Below are 20,519 nucleotides of genomic sequence, written 5' to 3'. Positions count from 1 at the left end.
TGCTTAGATTATTTTACCATAATGTAAACCTTTAAAATCCTCAATTGATTTTTTTTTTTTTTAAAGAATTTAGGTTACTTTGGTTGTGTGGGATTCTTAAAAGGGAATTATAAATTTGCATTCTAAAATAAACTGTCTCAGAAAGAATTCCACAAACTCACTTAGGCAATCACATCAGAAAAGTATATTATAGGCAAGAAGGCAGGGTTTACCTGGAGGTCAACTTTTATCCCTCGGTGTGAATGGAAAAACCATTAGAATAAACAATTACCTGACACCTCTTAAGAGCAACAATGGAATTCTCTACAATCTCAGTACTTGATAATAGGTCTTCTACTACCGCCTCAACTTTGTTTATTTTTGAAAGTCATGATGAGTTCATAAATCTCTTCTATATCATGGTACATCTTTTGACAAAGTGGAGTCTGGGCAATGTTATATGTAACTGTCCGTTCTAAATGCTTTCCTCGCATCATTAACCACTTGGTATGACACTGACCAGATAATTAAGACAGGTTTGTTCAATATTCCAAATGAAGGTCTAAATGATTATCCATTAATCAAAAGTTAACTTCAAAACCTGGCTGCTAAAAAAATCCCTTCTACAACCAGTTTACAATGTAATTATTACTACATATTCATTCCTGATCTTTGATTTCTTTTTAATGCTGGTCAACTGTTTAAAATTTATAAAGAAAAAAATAATAAACTTTATAAAGACTTATGCTCATTTAACTATTGCCTGTATAAAATTCACTCCTATGTGTATTATCTTGATAGAGAAAACCCTGATGAACAATTACATAGTGATAGTTTTTCAGAGAAAAGAAAGAAAATATTTCTACATAAAAATTGTAGAAATAATGAGAATTAACTTCAATAGCCATCTGAAAGTGGAAAGAATTTTCTACATTTGCTTTTCATTAATGTCTTGCAGACAGACTGGCTCAAAAGCCAACTGAAAAGAATTGTTATTTTCCCTTTCCTGGGAATGGCTGCACTGCTCATTCATTCATTCAGCCAATCATTCAGTCATTCCATAAATATATATTGACAATCCACTATGTTCTAGGTATAGTGCTAATTACAGAAATGCAATGATGAAAAAAATACTAATCCCTCTCATTATGGAAGGAGAAGTGACATTACACAAGTTCATAAAATTAATTACAGAACATAAACTTATAATGAGCAATTTCGTAGAAGGGTACAGGGAGCCCTGGAGCTTGAGGCCCAGGACCCAGAAGCATCTCCGTACTGACCTGAATGGGACTCCTGGTTTTCGCATTTACTAGCCAGCTGAGTAGGAGCAAGGTCTCCCTAGGCTTCATTTCCATTCAGAGCAGGTATAGCAAGGCTGCTATGAAAATTCCATGATATAACAAATAGTGCCCAATCTAATCCATGGCAGGTGCTGAATCTATACTAGCTCCTTTCTCTTTCTTACATTACCATTCTCTGAAACTGTCCAGAACAACCTGATTCTCTGGCGACAGAATTAAGTTCCATGTGCCAAAGTCCTTTTATATTTTTCTTCGCCTATTCTTTTAAGTTTAACATGTCTATTAGAGGAGATAATCAATAAATGTTTATAGAACCTCCCATATTACAGGCACTGGAGTCCTGGGCTCCATTCCGTGCACTATTTCTAAGCTTCAGAAATTCTGGTGTCAATGGCACCTGCTAAGAGACTTGTGTGGTCAAATACATACTCCATGAAAGGAAAAATACTGAGCTTCACAACCAAGAATGTTAGCAAAAACCCAGAAAAGACAAGCTCCAAGAAGTAATGTGCCCTATCCCTGAGCCATAACTCAGACTTCAAAAGAGGTTAAGACTAGAATTATAGAAAGCCAAGAGAAGAAGGGAAAGAAAAGAATCATCAAAAGCAATATCTCTCTTGCACCAAGCATTGAACTTGGAACTTTACATTTAATTCCTCATTTGTTCCCCCCATTTTTCTTTATTACACAAGGACACTGAGGCTCAGAGACCATAAGTAAGTAGTCCAAGGTCCCTGAGTGGTAGAGCCCAGGGTCTGGCTATCTCCAAAACTCATGTTCTTTCCACTACAGCAGACTATCATATTAACAACCCCATGGTTATTGCTTGTTTCAATTAGCAATGCAGCAATTTAGTCATTTTAAATTAATCCTTGAAAATTCACCAAGAGATTAAAATGCAAATTTCAACATGGCTAGAGCTCAATACTGATTCTATGTCAAAAATCACACAAATTGGTCCTCCAAAAGTTCAGATTCTCCTTAGAGGAAAAGCTTTCCTGCTTCACTTTATATTTGAAATATGAAAAATAATTTTTCCTCTTTCCTCATGAATATCAAAAGTCAACTGCAGGGAGGCAGGTGGGTATAATGAAAACAAAATGCTTTGGTTCCTTACCAACCTAAGTCACTACATCCCACTTAGGTGCATACCTTGGGCTGGTAACCTCAGGTCTGTGAACATTGGGTCCCTATATATAAAATGGGGCTCACGTCTACCTCTCACAGAGGAGCTGTAAGGATTTAAATGGAACCATGTATGTTAGGAGTCTGGCAGATTGTTTTTATTATTCCCGCTTAGAAACAAACAAGGCCAGCCTTTTACCGATTTGCAAAGGAGGATTTAGGGGACAATGGGTCATACACAAGGAACTGGTTCATTAGTGACAAAACCAGCAGAGGGAATGCAAATTTTTTTATTATTATTATTTTTTTTTTTTTTTAGTGATGGGGCAGTGCAGACAGGAATTGTAGCTGGGGCTATGAAGAAGACAGTTTTTGTTCTCCCTCCCAAACTATTTCTAACCTCCTTTATGGCAGTTTTGGAAATTAAGAAATTATCAGAACTTTCAGGTACCTCAAATTTAAATTCTTAAGGAATTCTCAGCCCTTCAAATTAAAACAAATTAAAATGATGAACCTAACCCTATGCAACAATATTTATAGCATTATTTATAATAGCAAAACATTAGAACCAATCTAAATGTCCATTAGTAGGAGTGGCATAGTTAAAACACTGTAGAGATTTCCAGTAAAATATGATAGATTAAACACCATATTTATATTTTCTCTCTGATACTATCCCTCCCCAACAACCCCCCAGGGAAAGTCACAGTGAAAGAATTTTAAAAGACAAACTTCCAAGAACAGGAGAAAAGACATTATTGGAAGAGAGATGTCAAATTTTTAGAAGCCAGAAAGCAGAGGTTACTAAAGAAATGGTTCTCAACCTGGGTCATTCACTCCTGGGGAACATGTGGCAATGTCTAGAGATATTTCTGGTTGTCATAGACGGAAGGGGGGTAAGCTATCATCATGTAGTGAGTGGATCTCAGAAATGCTAACATCCCACAACATACAAGACAGTCCCACATGACAAAGAATGATGTGGCCCAACAGGTCAACAGTGCCAACTGAGGCTGAGAAACTAAAGAAAGATGGCTTGGCAGCCCACAGAGGGCAGAACACAAAAGCCGGGACAGAGGGTTAGGGCACAAGCTCAAGCCCAACTCATACCACACAACTCCAAAAAAGTTCAAGGAAATGGAGACACCCAGGACCTCTGAAGGCTGGAGGAAGGGTGCCAATAAAAATAAGATTCTGCCCTTCCAGCTCACTCTACTTGTCAATTAGCCTTCCCATAGTCCTCCAGCAAAAGAAGTGTTTACTTTCTAGAAGAACTGAACCAGAAAGACATGGTGACACCAGGTATAAGCTAAGGACGGGATAAAGCATTAAATAAAAAATGGGAGGCGGTTTAAAGAATACATGCTGTTAACTCATCACCCCCATTCAGCTTCCAGAATGATGCTCATCGGCAAAAACGAAACAGAAAACGAGGCAAGAAAAATAAATAACTGATTTGTTCCAAAGAAAAGATTCTGATTCTTGGCCGCACCAAGTAACCAGGCCTCCTCTTTTCCATCATCTACCATAAAAGCCAGCCAGTAACAAGTCCCATTCACAAACACAGAACTTCACTTTGGCTTTTTAGTGCCTCAATAGGGCTGGACAGGCACTTGAGGAAACTCTCTACAAAGATACAGAGTGAAACAAACAGGAGAGAGAAAACATTGGGGAAGAAAATATGCAAAAAGAACCATTTTTTTTAGACCTATAAATGAGTCTCAAAGAGACAAGAAAAAATATTGCACTCATGAAACAAGATGCCATTAAACAACAAGTAATTTACTGACCACCACCAAAAAGCTCTTAGATATAAACAATGATAGCAGAAGAAATTCAAAAGGGTGGAACCATTTGTTAAAGAAAGTAGAAAGACAACTAAAAGAGATAGATGGAAAACAGAAAAAAGTATTAGAGGATCAACACAGGAAGTATCATCCTACTATTGAAGCCCCAGAGAAAGGAGAAAAACTAAGAAGAATCTTTTCAAAGGAATAACGTGACACCATTTCCTAGCTTTAAAGGACATGAGTTTCTAGACTGAATGAGACACCAAGTGCCCAGCACAGATGGAAAGGACAATTTCAGAATACCAGAGATATATAAAGGATCCTAAAAAATAAATCAGGAATCACAATGGCTTACAACTTCCAAGTTTCAACAGGAAAACTAGAAGTCAATAGAGTTATGTCTTCAAAATTCTTTTTTTTTAAAAAAGGTTTTATTTATTCATTTGAAAGGGAGAAAGAGCATGAGCAGGGGGAAGGGAGGGGCAGAGGGAGAGGAAGAAGCAGACTCTTTGTGGAGTGGGGAGCCCGATGCGGGACTCGATCCCAGGACCCTGGGATCATGACCTGAGCCAAAGGCAGACACTTAACCCACTGAGCCACCCAAGTATCCCCAGAAAAAAATTTTAAATCCATAATGTTTATAATTCAGTGAGCATGTGGACTGAGACAATCAATTATGGTTGCAATTTCCTTCTTGTATGACTTTTGGTCAGAGTTCCTGGATTTCATATCTTGTTTATTCCTTTATTCTGATAAATCATTCTCCAGTAGCTTCCTGAGAAAGTATTGTTTTGGAGGCAACACAGACCTTGTATCACTGAAAATGACTGTTCTATTGTGGATAGGACTGGAAAATGCCTTCAGAATTTTGAAGGCAGGGGTACCTGGGTGGGTCATTGGTTAAGTGTCTGCCTTCAGCTCAGGTCATTATCCCAGGGTCCTGGAATCGAGCTCCATGTCGGGCTCCCTGTTCAGTGGGGAGGCTGCTTCTCCCTCTCCCTCTGCTTCTGCCTGCTGCTCCACCTACTTGCTCTGTCAAATAAATGAATAAAATCTTTAAAAAAAAATTTCTTTCCTCTGAAGATAGGGAGAAAATGGCAGAGGGAAAACATGTGAGTGAAAAGAAGTTATCTTCTATGGGAAGAGAGACTCAGAGGTGGTAAAAGATCTAAACTCTCAACTTCCACAGAAAAATCAATAGGTGATATATGAAAAAGAAAAGTTAAGATATAGTATTATGTGCATATTAGTTTAAAATATGGAGAGAAATACTGCAATTGCTAAAATCTTGAAAGTGGTTGCCTCTGGGAAGTGGAAAGTAAGGAGAATCTGAAATTTTCATCAACAGTTATGTGATACTATATGATTTTTTTCAGCCATAACTATGTATTATTTTCATAAGAATAGAAATACCATTAAATTTAAAAAATCTTTAAAAAGGGATGAAGTAAATCAATACGAACAGGTTTTAGAATACATTTTAAAAAGTGAGTTGCAAAACAATATGAATAGCATTACATTTACATTTAAATAAATGTCTACAACATACATAGGTACTCACACATATAATACTAAATACATTGAAAAAAATCTAAAAGGTCTGGTAGGACTTGCAAACTCTGGAGAGAGAATGGGACTTAGGGGTGAGGGAGGAAAGACAGTAATTCACTTTTTTTTTATATGTGTTTCTTATTTGTTTAATGCTTTTTTACAACAAAGATATTTGTAATGAATTTTAATGACACAGGCAAACATCCATAAAACACTGTCATAAAAAAAAAAGCTGATATAAAGGTATGTATTTGGTATAATCTCTACTGTGTTTTTTAAAAATGTAGCTTCTAAAACTGCTTTTGCTTTTTTCTTTTTTAAATCAAAAAGACCTCTTTGTCTCAAACAAAATATTACCTAATTCCCAACTTAAGTGGATAAAATGAACCTGCAATGCATGAAGCAGGAGCAGGGACCCCGTGCTCTGGTCAGCCAGCTATCTATCTCCCCCAGGCCATCAGGCAGCATAGAGTGGAAATTACTACTATCATAAAGAGGAAAGGAAAATTCTGAGTGTGACTTTCTCTAAGACATGGGATTACGAGTGATTTTTCTTTTGCTTTTTAGTGTAAAACATACACATACACAACTCTTCTATAATTTGGAACAGTTTACATAATAATCTGTTCCTTAACATGCCTATATAACCACCTAAACCTCACATACTTGTAGCAGCAAGGTGTAGTGATGGCCAAAAAAGCTTCATTAATCTTTCAAGTTATGGTTCTATATTTATATTTCCTATTTCTTAGGTGAATTTCTTTTTTTTTAATTTTTTTTTTTTTTATTTATGATAGTCACACACAGAGAGAGAGAGAGAGACAGAGACACAGGCAGAGGGAGAAGCAGGCTCCATGCACCGGGAGCCTGACGTGGGATTCGATCCCGGGTCTCCAGGATAACGCCCTGGGCCAAAGGCAGGCGCTAAACCACTGGGCCACCCAGGGATCCCCAGTTGATTTCAATCATTTATAATTTTCTAGAAAATCTTATCTCCATCAAATTTATTGCATAATTTTAAGATTTTATTACTCTTCTTCAAAAATTCAGTTTTAAAAAATTCTTATTTTTCAATTCTACTTTAACAATATTTTTTAAATAAATTGTAATTAAATTCTTCTAGTTTGGGTTTTTGATTGCTATTAATTTTCCAGATTATTTCTTTTTAAGATTTTATTTATTTAGAGACAGAGTACACGTGAGCAGGCAGAGGGTAGGAGGAGGGAGAGAGAGAATCCCAAGTAGACTGCGCTGAGCTTGGAGTCTGACTTGGGGCTCACTCCCACGATCCAGAGACCCTGACCTGAGCAGAAATAGATGCTTAACCAAACTGAGCCACCCAGGCACCCCTCATTTTCCAGTTTCTTCAACTGAAAGTCAAGGTCATTATTTTCTCAGTTTCTTATTTATAATAAAAACATTAGAAGCTATCAGTTTTCCTCTGAGTATAGTTTTGGCTGCATCCCTTAGGTTTTTGTTGTTTAGTGTTCTCATTGTTATTAATATTTAAACAATACAGAATTTCAATGTTTTATCCCCTTTGACCCAACCGCTATTTCAAGTAGATGAATATTTTAAAAATCTTTGTCATTAATTTCTAGTCTTATCTTGTTGCCATGAAGAGACTGTCCTGTAACACTTTGAGTTTTTCTATTCTAAAATATTCAGTGTGATCTACATAGCCAATTTTTATAATCGTTCCATGGCATTTGAAAATAATCCTTCAACATACAACCTTTTGCTATTTGTCCATGGAACATCCCTACTTCTGCTCTTCCACAGGAGTTTTCTAATTCTTTCTGGGTTCCTCCATTATCTACTCCTTATTGACTGCTAAGTATCAGTAATTATCTCCTTTATGTTGTGAAAATTTCTCAAATTTTCTGGCTCATGGAAGCTCCTTCTGGAATTACTTGGACATTCTTTTCTAATTTTATAGTTCTCTTGTCATTTCTATGGAGTTTTTTGGAATTGAAGGGCAAGATAATGGGCTCAAAGTATAGCATAGTATATGAGAACTCAGTCTCTAAAATCAGAAAGACCAATGTTTGAATTCTAATTCTACCACTTTTTTGCTGTAGGTCCTTGAAGATGTTACTTAAATTCTCAGGGCCTGTCTACATATAAAATAATAATCACAATAGTTACCATCTAAGCTTATTATGAGACGTAAATGAGAAAGGTAAAGTTTATTAAGAGAGGTAAATGAGAAAATGAATACATCATCTGACAAGCAGTAGTACTCAGTAATATAAGCTATTGTTGCTGAAATGGAAATTATGCTCCAAAGTTTTTACTACTTAATGCAGACAAAAAGGAAGTATTTTCTACCAGAGCCTGATCATATAGATAAGAAACACTATGGATATATTTGGCAATCCCAACTAAGATAGTTATCTAACAACAACTCTATAGACTAACTTCATTAATAACACACGATTATTTGACATTTATAATTTGCTCTATAGACAACATGAAAAAGAATTTCCTTTCTGTGAATCTGTAATGGTTATTAAAAAATATACCACTTCTTACTCTAGTACTTTAAAAAAAATAATCAAGTATATACTCCCAAAAATTAAAAGCAGGGCCTTAAACAAATGTTTGTATACCAATGGTCATGGCAACATTATTCACAATAGCCAAAATGTAGACAATTAATGACAACTCGTGTCCATCAGTGAATAAACAAAATGGAATATGTTATATACATAGAATATTATTCAGTCTTAAAAAGGAAGGAAATTCTGACACATGCTGTAACATGGATGAACCACAAAGGCATGAATAAAATAAGCAAGACACCAAATGACAAATATTGTATGGTTCTACCCATACTGTGTACCTAATCAAATTCATAAAGAGAAACTCTGAAAGAATAGTGGTTTCCAGGGGCTGGAGGAGGGGGTATATGGGGCATTTGTTTTTTAACAGGTACAAAGCTTCAGTTGGGAAAGATGAAAAAGTCCTGCAGATGAATGCTCATGATGCACAACAATGTGACTATATTCACACCAATGAAATGTAAATTTAAAGATGGTTAAAATAGTAAATTTGATGTTATATATATTTTGCCACAATTTTTAAAAAGTAATCAAGTGCCTACATGGTGGTCAATCTATGTTTAGTTCTACATAGCACTACTTATAATCTGGGTAAAACATTTTGAAAATATATCTTACGCCTAGATATGCAATTCAATTTGTTCAGAGGGCAAACATTAGCCTCTGCTCCTTCAGATTCAAGTTAACTACTCCTAAATCTTTAAGAGGTGGGGCAGACTTCACACTTATATCCACAAATACTTTTTTTGAATATAGAAATGTAATATAATTCTACTTGAGTAAATCCTAACAAAAAAAAATCTTTATAGCAAAGTTCTTTATATAGAAACATTTTACTTACAACAGCAAAAACTAAAAACCATGAACATGCACACCAGTGAAGGAAGAGCTAAGTAAACTACATAGCAAATGGAATATTACACGGCCAACAAACAGGCTTCTATGAATGAGATGGAAAAAATGCATATGTGATCAGTTATTTTAACTACATAAAAATTCATTCTAAAAAGGCTAAAATGAGACATCAGTATGTTAATAGGTTATTACTTTTGAGAAGTAGGCATAATGATTCCTCTTTGTACTTTCTATGCTTTTCAAATATTCTCTAGTTTTGCTTTTGTAATGCATTATTTTTATAATGGGAAAATATATCTGTTTGTTTTCTTTTAAAAGTAAGTAAAAAATAAAAGAAGAACAAAAATTTAATCTCCCATTCCCCAGCCCTAGCAAGTACTCACATTCTCAGGTATGCTGGGAAGTTCTCTGGTATCAGGCACAGTAAAATAAGAATGCTGGAAAAGAAAAGCAAATATTATTTACTTTTGCAAAAATATGCAAGAAGCACATTATTCAGCAATCAGGTAAATGATCTGAAGGTAGTTTTTCACTTCGATGAGGAAACAGAGTTTCACTCACAAGAAATGACAAAAGAATATTTTCTTTGGTTAATGTTGGGTTCCAGCCAGACACAGGAAGTCACCAGTCTGGTAGATGGAATTCTTTTCTATGAGAGATGAACTTCTTCAGGAGAGATAAATGAATAGCTCAAAGAGGTTAAAGGCTAAATTCCCCTACAACGTTTGCACATTTCTGAACACATGAAAGCTGCAGGCTTCATAATTTATTGTTCAATGAGGCAAGTGGACCCGAGGGATCAAGTATCACTAGGTTCACTCAGCAAGGGTCTTACCAACCAAACCTGCCATTTCATTTTAGCATCTGAGATTATATCCATATACAAGCTGCGGGCAAAATGTGCCCCAAAGGCCCAAGTGATGTTAAGGACAGCTCCAACTGCAGGACTGCTGCACTGAGACCATTACAGATGGCTGAGAGTGGAGAATTCTGTCCCTATGCATGTTCTGCAAAGAAGCCTCCTGACTTCAGTGTAATCTCCAGTGAAGGGAGCGGGAGACTCACTGGAGCTGAAAACCTGACCTGTTCAAAGAACTTTCAAGGAGGCTTCTCCATATATGTGACGAGCATATGTCCCTGAGTTAAATGACAACAGGCTGAACTGATGACACCTCCTCTGTGCTACTAAAGACTTGGAGGACAATGGCAAGCAGGAATGGAGAGTCTGGTGCTGGCCAATTAAAGATGGGATTGTGCAAAGGGCAGGAAAGGTTGCAGCAGAAAAGGTCAGCTTAGCCATGGCCTAAGTTCAAACCTGGACCCCCAAGCGACATTTCAGGAAGTCCCTCCTCTCCATTCTTAGATAATTGCAAAATAAATAGGTCTCAAGAAGAATGAGTTGTATAGAATTCCTGAAATCAAAGGCCAGGGGACAACGGCAGTAATGACAATAACAACAGTAATAGTACAAGCTACTCGCCTAATATTCAACAGATATCGACTGAGTACGCATTACATAGAAGGCTTTATGCCAGGTATTTGTATCAATATTATCTCTAATTTCTGTGACAGATTTTAAAATACATATTATCTTCACATTATAAATGGGTAAATTAAGGCTTAGGGCACTAAGGTCACACAGTTACCAGGTGACAGAACCAGGAACTGAAACCAGCTCTGCAGAACTACAGCTATGTTCTTCCTACTGTAAGAGATTGCTAAACCAACCTTTTTCTGAACAAATTACAGCTAAAGCTACTTGAATTGAAATAAACTAAAAAGTAAAAGCAAAAAAAATTATGAAAAGATCATTAAAAAAAACCCTTCTGCAAAGCATCATTCCGAAAGTTGCGTGTCTGTGCCAAAACATTACCCATAAAGTATTACAGTAGAGATTATGTAGCATGGAAACTAGTTAACAATGAGGATTAAAATAGCAAAAGTAAAATAGCAGGTTAAATGTGCTGCCACAAGATACCAACTTCTATATGAAATGGCTAGAGGCGAGTTCGAGGAAATGTTCGGTAATAGACATCCACAGGATGATGGAGTGACAGTGAGGGAGAAAACGCAAGGACCACAGAGTCACCACTTCATAGCTATGTGTGTTCTCAGGCAACTTCACTTAACAGCTCAGAACCTCAATTTTTGAACCTATAAATAAATGGGAATCGTGATATCTACTTCAAAACTGTTATGAAGAATAAATGTTACATATGTGAAGTGCCTAGCACTTTTTATTTATTCCATAAATAATATTTTTCCATAAATAATATTTTAATAGAAAGTTATTATTGTTCAACCTCTAGTTTACATTTCTATTTTCTCAAACACCTATATCAGACATACAGAAGTATTCTCTTCTGAAGACTCAAAGTATAGGATTGCCATTCATTTTTTTTCCACATTTCAGGCTTTATAAACTAGATGAGACTCACCCTTCAAAATCAGAAATGAAACAGTGAGAGAAGAATTCTTTGTAAATGGGAAAGAAACAAATATCCGCCTTTACAGATGCAATGAGTTGTTAACAGTGAGGCATCGCAATTCCAAAACCAAGTAGTCCCCAGGCTGTCCTTTGAGATTCTGTCTTGCTCCATCACCCATGAAATGCTGGGACCAGAGGAGGTCAGAAACATTCCTAGGAATCACTGGCACGAAACAGCTGCACCTCCTCCCCCCCAACAGCTTCTCCTCCTGCCCCTGGGATGGCTTGTCCTTGAGGCCTGGCAGCCACTCAGGGGAAAGGACTGGCCCTTCCTCCCCAGCAGCTGGTGACCCAGCCAGGCTACTCCACAGCTACCTGTCGGATGTCATTACAGACTGAAACAGAGAGATCAAGCTGATTTAGGAAAAAGGACAGAGACAAAGGCAAGGTTGTTTAGCTATCTGGCAATGACCTGGGCAGGTTTAAAGCTCGTTTCTTCATCTTTTTCAGGCAGTCTTCCCTACGATTTTCTAGAGAAAATCTAACCTTGTTAGAACAAAGTTCTTTTCCTTCTTATGCTTTATTAAAATGAGCAAAAACCTCTACCAGTTCCTTCTTTGCTCCCTTTCTTTCAACACTCATGGCCTAGTGGAAAGAACATAGGCTTGGAAGTTAGCCCTGGGTTTGAAAACCTCAATCTTCTCACATACTTACCACATAGCCTTGGATAAGGAAGTACCTTTTCCTCTCTAACCCTCATCTATAACATGAGAACACTACTATCTGTTTTGCCGAATTGTTTTGAGCATTAGGGATGCATACTTGGCAGAAATTAATAACTTAATAAGTAGAAGATCAAAAAAAAATAAGTAGAAGATCTATTATTAGTTACTGGTAGTAATACTATTTTCAATTTGTTCATCATTTTTAAAAAAAACCTGTAAGATATGTTCATTTTCTTTATGAAGGCTAATACCAAGATACTAACCACTGAATATCAACATTGTACCTGGTGCTAGTGAAGATGAAAGACAAAAGTTTCTTTTATTTAAAAAAATCTATCTACCTATCTATCTACAGAAAGGCAGACTGCCACATGCAACATCTCATTTGGATGTGTCTAGAGTCTTGGAAGCTTGACTACTCTACATTCTCCTACAACTAGACCTCGAGAGCCTATTTGGAGGTTCTAGCAGGGGAGTGCAGCTACTCATACACCCCTGACTGAAGAACGGTCCTCCTCTATCAGGGAAGGTTGTCCTCTCTGACTAAGCACACAGCTTCAGCTTCAGGAGGGATGCACATGGAGTGGTGAGGGAGGAAGGGGACACCTGCTTAGGCAGCCAGATCAGCCAGATGAATGGGGTGCCAAATGCTACAGCCAGATTGCCCTCACATTCAGGAAAACTTTTTTAAACATTCAAGGGATCCTGAGTGCCCCAGCCAGTTAAATGTCCAAGTCTTGATCTAAGCTCAGGTCATGATCTGAGATCAAGCCCTACGTTGGGCTCTATGCCCAGCATGGAGTCTGCTTGAGATTCTTTCTCCTTCATCCTCTGCCCTTCCCCAGCTCCCCTGCACTTGCTTGCTCTTTCTCTCTCTCAAAGGAAACAAATAAAATCTTAAAATCTTAAAAACAAAACAAAAACAAAAACAACTTTTTAAACATTCAGATCCCACAACATAGGAAAAATAGCCCCTGGGTAATCAAGAGCTGGCTTAAGGGTATCCATCTGAGAATTCTGATGAAGGTGGAGATGAGGGTTTGATCTAGAGAATTAGAGAATTCCAGTAACTGAAATATGAAAAAGATCCCCTATACCTTTTTTGATGCCTTATCTGACCAATGGGGAACTCAAGGTCCACAAGGTTAAATGTTTTAATTAAGATCACTCAGGTCACTGGCAAAACTACAGCTAGGACAGAAACTTCCCAGTTCAGAGGGTTTTCCACCGGGCTTACTACATATCATGTAGCATGTACTTAAAAGAGTTTAAAGAAACAATTATTACTGGAGGCCAGGAACTATGCTAGGCTCTCTCCATCCCTGTTCTTTTCAAGAAGATTTACAGTCCAATGGCCAAGACAGGAAAAGAGATGTGGCATATGACTAAGCACTGCAAAGTGTACAAGATGCTTGGGGACAAAAAAGAAAACCCTTGACTAGGACTTGGGGACAGGGGTCAAGGGGAGGATTTCTCTGGAAATAAACTCCAAGGTGAGTTCTGAAGAATGAATGTAGGCCAGCTTGGTAAAAAGGAGAGAGGCAGTGTTGAAAATTCAGGGACTACAGGATGGGCAAAGAGGCGTGCATAGCACTACTGGGGGACAAAGCATGAGGCAGGGATCCCCAGGGTGGGGGGCTGAGGAGGCAGATAGGGGCCATTCCAAGCCCAGCACCTGCCATCTAGGAGATGCTGGTGATAGGATGACAACCAGGAAGAGAGAAGCCTGGGGACATCTGGGACCCATTCCTTATGGAATCCCAGAAAAGGAAGAAATTGAACTCCATGGCCTGTCTCAAGTCCAGAGCTTTCGGAGTATGCAGAGGTAGGGCCTGGGAAGATACAGATGACAAAGATGATCCTGTTTGGCTAACTCCATCTCACCGTCAATAATGAAATGCTTCTCGGCAATTGCTAATTTTCTGTCCCCACTTACCACGCTGAGATGAACAGACACTCCTGGGTCAGGGATGGGAAGTCTGTGCAGAGTTTCCAGAAGCTCATTCCACTGATTCTCCTGAAAGAAATAAAAGGCCTAAGTAACAAAAGCAAGGCTGAGCCCCTAGTCAGAGGCCTGCAGGGAGGTCTGCGCACACAGTGAGCTAGAGGCCCTCATGACTGAGGGGGCTGGGGAGATGCTGGTCCCAGTACAGAAATAGGCTTGATACTCAAGTGGGGTTGGACAAAAGACACTGCTTACATACAGCTCAATATAAGAGCCAAATAGATCCTCCCACACCAAGTTTGACATTTTCTACTGAGTGAGACACCTACCATGACCGCCTTTTACGGATCGTATACCATAAGCTTTCAGCAAACATATCCACTCAACTCCATAGCAACAACTTTTAAAAGCAAACAATCCTAGCTTACAGGGTGGGGGGTGGTTGGGAGATATAACGATGACACTATAGATTTTGTCTTCATCATCATTACCCTCAATTAATTTTATTGAGTGTTCACTAGATACACACAGCAGCATCCAATTATGGAAAGTAAAAATGAACTACATACAACAGCATGCAATATAGTATGGTGGCTGTGCATTTTAATTAGTGAAATTGAGCCACAGAATGAAATATAGAACAGTACAAATTATTCGATTGGAAACAGATTCACTTTTAAAATGCTCAAAAGAATGCTGCTTACAGAATTATGCAAAAGCCGTTTCTCCTACCCTGTGGAACTGTCTGTGCTAATAGTATTGAGCTTACACGTGTTTACATTTGTTATCTCTCTGATCCTCACAACTAGCCCACTTCACAGATTGAAAACTGAGGCCCTGAAGGGTAAAACAACTGGGCTCAAATCCCCCCAGTTAGTAAGCTGCATAGCCAGGAGTTACATCCAGGTTTTCTAGGTTCAAGCCCAGGGATTTCTCCACTGCTCCACATAGCTGTCTTGGGTAGGGAATTGAAAGGAGGGGAAAAAGAGGAAGAGCCCGGATTAAAAACCTGTTTCAATCTGAACTCTGATCAATCACTCAAGTTTTTCACAGACAAGTGTGTGTGCACAAGCATACAAGTTTAATTTTGCTCTGAAACAATCTCAAATTTATACAATTACAGGGCAGCAATTTTTTATTTCCTGAACTACTTAAAAGTAAGCTGCTGACACCATGTTCCATCACCCATAAACACAAAGGACATTCTCTGGTACAACCACAACTAATTATCAAAATCAGGAAATTAACATTGATAGAATATTACCATCAAATCCTTAGGTCCCTTCAAGTTTTATCAGATGTGTCCATAATGTCCTTGGATAACAACATAAGCCAGCTCAGAATCACATGGTGCCTTTAAGTCTAGAACAGGTCCCGAGTCTTTCCTAGATTTGTAGGCACTTGACAGTTGAGACCAGCCATTTTGCAGAGTAACTCTCAATTGTCTGATGTTTTCTGTTGATTCAGACTTCAATTCATTCCATTACTGATGATGTCCACTTTGAACATTTGATTAATTCATCTGAAGTCTACTGTGAAGGTACTTATTCTCCTTCGTGTTTAGCAAGCATTTTGTGGAGTGATACTTTATGTACACATCCCCTTCTCATTGAATTTTTTAACTTATCTATTTACTGATTTATATTGGTAAGCACACATGCTTTCCTGTCTTATTCAATGGCTATAGTCTTTCGTTACCATTATTTATTTTAATGCTCAAATTGTCCCAGACCTGGACCAATGGGAACCTCCTTATCCATTTCAAGCTCACTTCTGTGTCTTTCTGACATGTTCTTATCACATGTTGAGCACTTCCTTTGAGCACTTTTTGACACAAAAAGATATTCCAGGTTCACATTTTATACTTCCCCTGCCCTGGTTCTAGAATTAAGACATTTCTTCAGAGTGTCCTGTCTCCTTTTAGTGGAAAATGTTATTTAGAAACGACAATTTGCATACTATGTGTGCTCACTGCTACCTGGGTATTGCTAACCCCAGACTCTTTTAGTGGTTAGAGCCAGCGAACATACTACACACACGAAGACTCACAATATACACATCTTTATTGATTTCTACATCACATACATTGAAAGGCATCAGTTCATACTAATGGCTCTAATTCTAATCAAACACAGGAATCCTTCTAGTTACTTTCCTTTTCATATTTGTAACTAAGTTCTATAGAAATGAAGAATCAATCCTATTTTCTTAATATATTTACTAATTTATATGTAACCAATCTTTCACGGCTGACCCTATTCACCAAGCTCTCCTTGCCCTGCTTGAATACAGACATCCAGTGCTATTCCACTACTGTCCACTCCTCGCCAACAAGAATGCCCTCCCCACCCTAGGCCGCAAAGCCCCAGTGCTAGGCCACTGCTGCCCCCTTTCCTTTGTGGATCCTTCTAGATCCTCCTAGAGTTCTGATATCTGGTGCCAAACCATAGCTACTGCTGTCACACATAAACAACCATTTCATCTCTCAGGCTCCAACACCCTCAGCCAGCCTGCTCTCTAGCTCGGATGTCCTCTTCAACTCAATAATTCTTCCAAGGGTGGTCCTCAATGCCCCAGACAGGCACCCTCATCATGCATCTTAGGCTCCAACACTCCACTCTGAGCTGTCATGGTCATTACTCACCCCCACCCTCCACCCCCACCCCGAAGCTTACCATGCCCAAAGACTTTTGGACTTGGGGAAGGGATTCTGTTTTTTGTTTTTGTTTTTGTTTTTGTTTTAAATAAAGGTTATTTCCTCCTGTTCTAATCTGATGATCCACACCTTGCCAAGAAGTAAGCCAGCTGTAGACAGATTCCGTATCATCTGTGTCATAATTCCTTTAACTAGAAAAAAATTTAATAGTAAAACGACTAGGTACAGGGGAAACAGACTCCACTAAAACACATCACTGACTGCAAATCTTCAACAGTCCAAGAGACTGGGTCCTTCCTGGGGCAATGGCCCAGAGGAATGGTATACCAATTTTACAGGTAATCATTATATCTCCCCTATGCATAGGCCATACATACCCAACCTTTTCTGTATCACAAGGCATGTTTTTAAAAGTCTACTGTGTTTTAATGACTGGAGCATAAATATGGAAGAAAAAAAATACATGAGTCAATCCCAAATTCTAAGACTATTAAGAGCCTACATGTGATGCAATTCTATTTACTAAAGAGATCTTTCAAATTTGAGTGAAAACCTGAATGTTTGACTAAAGTGAATTGTAAACAGAAATCAATGAACAGATCCAAGATAGCCTTTGAATTCATTCATCATAAAATAAATCCCTTTCCTTCGTAACAGAATTCCCTGATACCTAAGCATCTTTTCAGAGTGAGTGCAGTGACCTAGGGAGCCATTTCTATTTCCTTCTGTTTACTATGGCCTCTAGAATATACTGCTGGTGAGTAAATCTAACTTGAAGGAAAGATTTCTTCATTATACATACAATTTCCACTTTTCTTCTCCAAAACAGCATTTCCTCAAGTATGTCCTAGGAAATACTAGTATCTCAGAATATTAACATATGTAATGGAATAAAAAGGACTTTTAGGGGCCAAATGAGATGGGAAGCACTGAATAACACACATTTCTCCACTAGAGGACCTTCTCAGAGCCACCAGGACATGAATCTTAAGGATATAAGAATGAAAGACAGCTTTCCCTCTCCCCTACCCCCAAATTACTGAATTATGGCCTTAAAATGGCCCATCTGAGATTCTCCTCTTAAGGAAATAATTCAAAATGAAGAAAATGCTTTATGCTCAAAGATTCTAACAGCTATACTTACAGTGGAAAAAAAAAATCCCAAATAATAAAAACTCCCAACAGGGGCGCCTGGGTGGCACATTCGGTTAATCACCTGCCTTTTGATTTCAGCTCAGGTCATGGTCTCAGGGTTGTGAAATCAAGCCCTGCATCGGGCTCCATGGGCGGCAGGGAGTCTTCTCTTCCTCTCTTTCTCTCTCCTTTTCCCTTTGTCCCTCCCCAACTTCATGTGTGCATATGCACTCTCTCTCTCTCTCTAATGTTTCTAAGGTCCTTGGTAAAATGTTATGCACCCATGAACAATATTCAGTGTTTTTTACTAGCTCAGGGAAATGCTTCTGTTACTATAGCACCTGAAAAATGTGAGCCATGGAAGTCTAAATACATCTCCACTTGACCCTTGACATCCACAGAAGATACTTCAGCATATCATTTCTTCCAAAAGAACAGTAATATAGAGTTAACTTTTAAAGTAACTTTTCAGACCCTTAAAGAAATTACCAAAAGAGCAGAAAAAAGCCTTACTGAGAGAGGAACTTGGGAGAGGTGGGTAGATCACTTGCCACTTAAATGTTTTACTCAACAAATCAAGCTTTGCAGCATGACACAAGCAATTCAAATTTGTGCCTTAGCAAAACTATAATTTAATACATGTCATGAACTTATAAGGGAATATCAAATATCAGAATATTAACTCTGAATGCTAAGGGTCTAATTATTATTTCTTTACTTATAAAGTAAAGGAAGAAAACATCCCTAAATACTAGCAATTGTTCTTTTAAGGAAGGGGGAAAGAGGAACATATAAGGAATGATTTTTCTCTTCCTTCCTATTTCCCAAGTTTTCTATAATGGGCGTGCATTACTTTTTTTGGTAAACATTTTTTTGTTTTTTGTTTTTAATTTTTATTTATTTATGATAGTCACAGAGAGAGAGAGAGAGAGAGAGAGAGAGAGAGAGAGAGAGAGGCAGAAACATAGGCAGAGGGAGAAGCAGGCTCCATGCACCGGGAGCCCGACGTGGGATTCGATCCCGGGTCTCCAGGATCACGCCCTGGGCCAAAGGCAGGCGCTAAACCCCTGCCCCACCCAGGGATCCCTTGGTAAACATTTTGATTGAATATAAGGTATGTATTACTTTAATAATCAAAAAAGTTGAAGTTACTTGCTAAAAAGAATAAAATAGAAGGTGAATACCTGGCCTTTTGCCGTGTAATCCGCCAAGATGTTAAGCAGCTTATAAAATACTTCGAACCAGGGAAGATAACTGGGGAAAGAAGAGGAGAAACATGAAATATTAGTATGCAGGTCAAAAACTTTAACCAGGAGCTGATTTAAGACTGGTACATTTCAGTTTTTCCTCGACATCCTGAAGAGTCTTCCTGTTATAGGCTGCTGGAAACACAGAATGCTAATTATTTCTGGGATTTAAAAAAAATTGGCTGTGTAAGGTGGAGTGCTGAATGCCCATTATAAATTATTCCCATGGCTCAGAGCTAGAACAGGTTCACAGAGAAGAAATTCAAAGCAGACTCTGCAATCAGGAACCATCTCTGAATAGCTCCCCAGGCCTCTCCCACCATACCCACCCTTTCCAGGAAAGTTCCACATGACTGCACACACACAGCCACACACTCATACATATAGCACTTCCCTTGCTGCTGTCTGCAAGGGGACAAAGGCCCCATGAGCCTGAAGCCAGTCATACTGTAGCATCAAACATCCTACCTTTCCTGCACCCCTTCAAGACTTACTGCAGGAGGAGCTCTACCTCTCTGTCCCCACTTCCTTCTACTGGGTCCTCACCATGGTGCCCCTTCTCTCCAAGGACAGTCTGGTCTGGTCCTGACCTAACTCTACCTAATGTGAGGCTTCAGGAATAATCTTCCTAAAATGCACATCTAGGTGGCACACAGATCTGGTTCCTGCAGTGGTGCCCCATCACTACCGGACTTCCTAGGATGGCACTGGAGGTTTTGCTGTTAGGCCCCTGACTGGCTGTGTGCTCTGCTTTCCCAAGTGCATTCTTCTCTCATTGCAGCCTCCCTCTGAGAATGGCCAGGCATCCTCAAGCCTGCCTGAGCTTGCATACACTTGGCCCTTTACTCCCTCTGACCTTCATGGTCTAGACTAGCTGGTTTCCATGCATCCTCCCAATAACGGTTCCCCACGCTCCCCATCCCCGCCCCTCATGCCCTAATTCTCTTTTCTCTGTGCTGTCCTGGTCACGTGCATACCCCCATTTGAACATTCCACACACCATGTGGCACTCAATGGTGTGTCTGTTCTGCTAACGGACTGTGCACAAACAGAGAAGGAAGGATCTCATCTTTCTTCACTTCGTCTTCCTGGGGCCAAGCATGGAGCCCAGCATACCATCGGAGCTCGGTGTTGACTGAACAAACACAACTAAACAAACACTAAGAGTCAAGGCATGTTAATGTTCGAGAACTAGTGTTGAACTATCTCTCCGCTC

General features: G+C 38.8%; 1 protein-coding gene across 27 annotated transcripts in view; it reads right to left on the bottom strand.

Moving 5' to 3' along the window:
• Nucleotides 1-20,519, bottom strand: part of DENND1A (DENN domain containing 1A) — a 495,329-nt gene that overhangs the window by 245,135 nt on the left and 229,675 nt on the right. For 26 of the 27 annotated variants that reach the window (XM_072748692.1, XM_072748673.1, XM_072748682.1 and 23 more), the window contains 3 exons: nucleotides 19,241-19,310; nucleotides 14,258-14,338; nucleotides 9,552-9,605 (listed from right to left, as the gene is read on the bottom strand). In XM_072748692.1, coding sequence (XP_072604793.1) covers nucleotides 9,552-9,605; nucleotides 14,258-14,338; nucleotides 19,241-19,310 — 205 coding nt within the window. Of the gene's footprint in view, nucleotides 1-9,551; nucleotides 9,606-9,729; nucleotides 9,910-14,257; nucleotides 14,339-19,240; nucleotides 19,311-20,519 lie in introns of those variants that run through there. The other variant, XM_072748698.1, reaches the window with a different exon arrangement.

Source organism: Vulpes vulpes, chromosome 2 (assembly GCF_048418805.1).
Source record: "Vulpes vulpes isolate BD-2025 chromosome 2, VulVul3, whole genome shotgun sequence".
In the NCBI taxonomy this organism is placed as follows: domain Eukaryota; kingdom Metazoa; phylum Chordata; class Mammalia; order Carnivora; family Canidae; genus Vulpes; species Vulpes vulpes.
This window is presented reverse-complemented; position numbering and strand designations above follow the sequence as displayed.